General features: G+C 44.0%; 1 protein-coding gene across 1 annotated transcript in view; it reads left to right on the top strand.

Moving 5' to 3' along the window:
- Positions 1-3302, top strand: part of LOC107093639 (roundabout homolog 2-like) — a 184667-nt gene that overhangs the window by 161044 nt on the left and 20321 nt on the right. Inside the window, exons 3-4 of the mRNA XM_015388825.1 lie at positions 2609-2766; positions 3159-3279. Coding sequence (XP_015244311.1) covers positions 2609-2766; positions 3159-3279 — 279 coding nt within the window. The remainder of the gene's footprint in view (positions 1-2608; positions 2767-3158; positions 3280-3302) is intronic.

Genomic DNA, 3302 nt, shown 5'->3' with positions numbered 1-3302 from the left:
TGTATTTCCTGCTGAATCTCAGACAAACAGAAGTCTGCAGGTTAAAGTCCAGCAGTTTTACCCTGAAGGCAGCGACAGGTTTCAGTTCCTGAAATGAAAAGTGAAGATGAGCAGCAGCATCAGAGGAAGAATCGTTTCTCCTCCACTCAGCTTGGAAACATCAGCAGACTGATTAACTAAACTATGTATTATTCATGTTTGGGTTTAAAGACATTTCCACCAATAGTTATTTATATTTAAACCATGTGTAACTATGACAACGAGGCATTAAGCATTAGGCAGCATTGTCCTATCTGCCTCAGTGTTAAATGTACAGGTAAAGGCAGCCTCTGTAAAAATGGCACTAAGTCTAAAAATGAAGAAACCATGAAACTGTGTCAGCAGTCGACATTTACAGAAACGATCTTTGTGTGAAAAGCTCCTCTATGCTTTAATGTAGCTGGAATAATTGTCCTTCCTTTATCAGTCAGAGGTGTGCGCTACATTAGAAAGTCCTTCCTCAGAGATCTGATGCAGTCGACAGCTTATTTAGCAGGAACGTGTAAAAGGCTGAGCGCAGCTGTCTGCATGGATAAGGCTGCTAATGTTTGATGTGTCTCACTGTCTTTAACAGAAACATTTACAGCTGCCTCAGATTCCTGCACATGTTGGAAAGCCCATTATAGAGTCGTTTCATAAAAAACAAAAACATGTTGTGACAGCGTAGAAGATTCAAGTCAAAAGAATTTCATGATTATATTCCTGACATGGAGACATTTTTTTAAGTGTGGCTCTGAAAATATCCACAAAATGGAGAAAAGACGTTTGTTTGAGGAAAGCAGACAGATGGTTTGAGAGAGGCGTGAAGGAAGCCATCTATGCCCCCTCATTTTAAACTAATCCTCAACTATTTTGCATACCCAGATGAAAAAGCAAATAACTTAGGAACCGTAAGCCCAAATTACATCTGTCATATTTCATTTAAAATGATATCCTAAATGATCCTTAATTTCCAGAGGGAGTCTTCCCAAAGGATCAATAAAGTACTGTCTAAGTCTAAAAGCTAACACCTTCTAGTTTCTGAATATATAAATGAAAATAGTGTGAAAGTGTGAAGGGAGGAGAGTGTAAAACAGGCCAAGCTGCATCAGTTAAAACATCGTCTCCAAATTTTGCCAAATGCTGTTACTCAACTATTTGACCCATAGAATAACCCTGAAACAAGCCCCATGGTCCTAACCAATAACAGCAGGACTCTATGAGGCGTGATATCGCTCTAGTCGGTGCATCATTGGCTGACAGGCAGACTTCATCAGCTGTCCCTGACTCACATCATAGTCATTCAAAGATGCTTTTTTCTTGTAGGTAAGAAAATGATGTAAAGAACCATACCGAACACCAAGGGCTAACAACTGAGGAAATAACTATTAGAAAGTAAATATTAGCAATAGCTATGACCAGCTAACTTTTCTGATGTCAAAAACTGGACGTTAAGTGGCGATTTTCTCATCATGGAATATTTTCAATATGAATATTCTGGATTACTTTGAATCTGTGGATCCTTACGGACGAATGGAGTTTAAGCAATTGAAGACTGGATTTATAAAATGGCTTCTGGTATGTAGCATGTGTCACTGGAGCAACATCTGTCCAACATCTGTCTCACTGTTAGCACTGTTAGCATGCTGCTTTGTTTGCTTCCAGTCTTTGAAGCTTTTTGTGAGCTATGGATGAACATTTATAGGCTGACAGCCTTTGGATCTTTATCTAGGACTCTTATTTTGAAGTAAGACAGGAAGTAGTTCCTGAACTCAGGTTAACAGATGCATAGAAGAAGCCCCAGTGCTCTTGAACTGCTTACGGGTTGGTTGGAATTGGGATTCCTATTTTTCTGCAGAGCCGTTCTCCTCATAGGTGCACACAGTGGTTCAGCTGATTGTCAGTCCCTGGATCTATGAACCATAATATCTCTGGGTCCGGGTCCAGGTTTGGGTCTGGCTTTGCTGCTCTGACCTTAAGCTCGTCAGATGCTGCTTTTCGCTGTGCCTTGATATGCATCAACCACTGACTTTGCATGTAAACCAGCTGCTTCTGCTGCCTCTAGCGCATGCGGTCTGACTGTAGTATAATTCTCCACCAATCTGAGACTCCATCGTGGTTAAAGGGCAGAACTGCAGAGGTATGGAGGAAGCACACTCTACTAGGATGTGTATTCAACTGAATTACTGAGGACATGGATTTACTCCCTTGCTTGTTTAGGTGGAGTCCTGTCGGCTGTGGTCAGCGATGTTTGTGCAGGACGCTGTGTGTTTGGGTCAGACTGAATTATTCAGGGCTTTGTCTGCCTCTGCTGCTGCAGCCTCCATTATTAATGTTCTGGGATGCCACACACTCATGATATGAAGCCAATGAAGACCTCAGGGATTCATGCACACCTTGTTTTAATTCCAGTCCGGTCAGGCACAGTCTGAGCATCAAGCTGTGGTTCCCAGCCTCAGCACTGGGACTGCTGTCAGTGAGGCGGTCACAGACTCATCATTACGCTGGTTCATTAGCAGACGCATGCAGGACTGGAGTAAGACGTTACGTCAGACATGGTTCTGAATCTTGTATCCATTTTTCTCCCCAGTTCTGAGGGATGACTTCCGTCAGACTCCCAGCGACGTGGTGGTAGCAGCGGGCGAGCCCGCCGTCATGGAGTGTGTTCCACCCAGAGGCCATCCTGAGCCCACCATCTCCTGGAAGAGGAACAACATCCGGGTCAACGACCGCGATGAGAGGATCACTGTAAGCACACTCCACAGAGAACGTTCTAGAGGATGTTAATGTGTGGATTTCTGGTTTTAACATTTAAATATCAGCTCTATATATTAAATATAGAGCTTGGTGAGGATCCAGACGGCGTCCCGTATCTCCACTCATCACGCTGCGCCCACACACTGCCCACTTTAAAACCATTTCCATGGCGATTGTCCTCCAGCTGGAATGGTTGTTGAATGATGTTGGCGGTTTGTCGCTAAAGATGACTGAGCGGCTTCACTCCTCACTAACATGCTTCACTATCCCGCCTCCTCTCTCCTTCCATTTGTCCTCTCTTTCTCCCGTCCTCCATGACTCCTTTCTCCTCTCGCTTCCTTCTTCTTTATGTCCTTCTGACCTCCACCCTCCATCGTTTTCAGATCCGAGGAGGAAAGCTGATGATTTCCAACACCAGGAAGAGCGATGCTGGCATGTATGTGTGTGTGGGAACAAACATGGTTGGTGAGAAAGACAGTGATCCAGCTGAACTGGTCGTGTTCGGTGAGTCTGATTCACACTCCGTC

Source organism: Cyprinodon variegatus, unplaced genomic scaffold, assembly GCF_000732505.1.
Source record: "Cyprinodon variegatus isolate N-32 unplaced genomic scaffold, C_variegatus-1.0 Scaffold437, whole genome shotgun sequence".
In the NCBI taxonomy this organism is placed as follows: domain Eukaryota; kingdom Metazoa; phylum Chordata; class Actinopteri; order Cyprinodontiformes; family Cyprinodontidae; genus Cyprinodon; species Cyprinodon variegatus.
The sequence above is the reverse complement of the archived record's forward strand: the minus strand, read 5'-3'. Positions and strand labels throughout refer to the sequence as shown.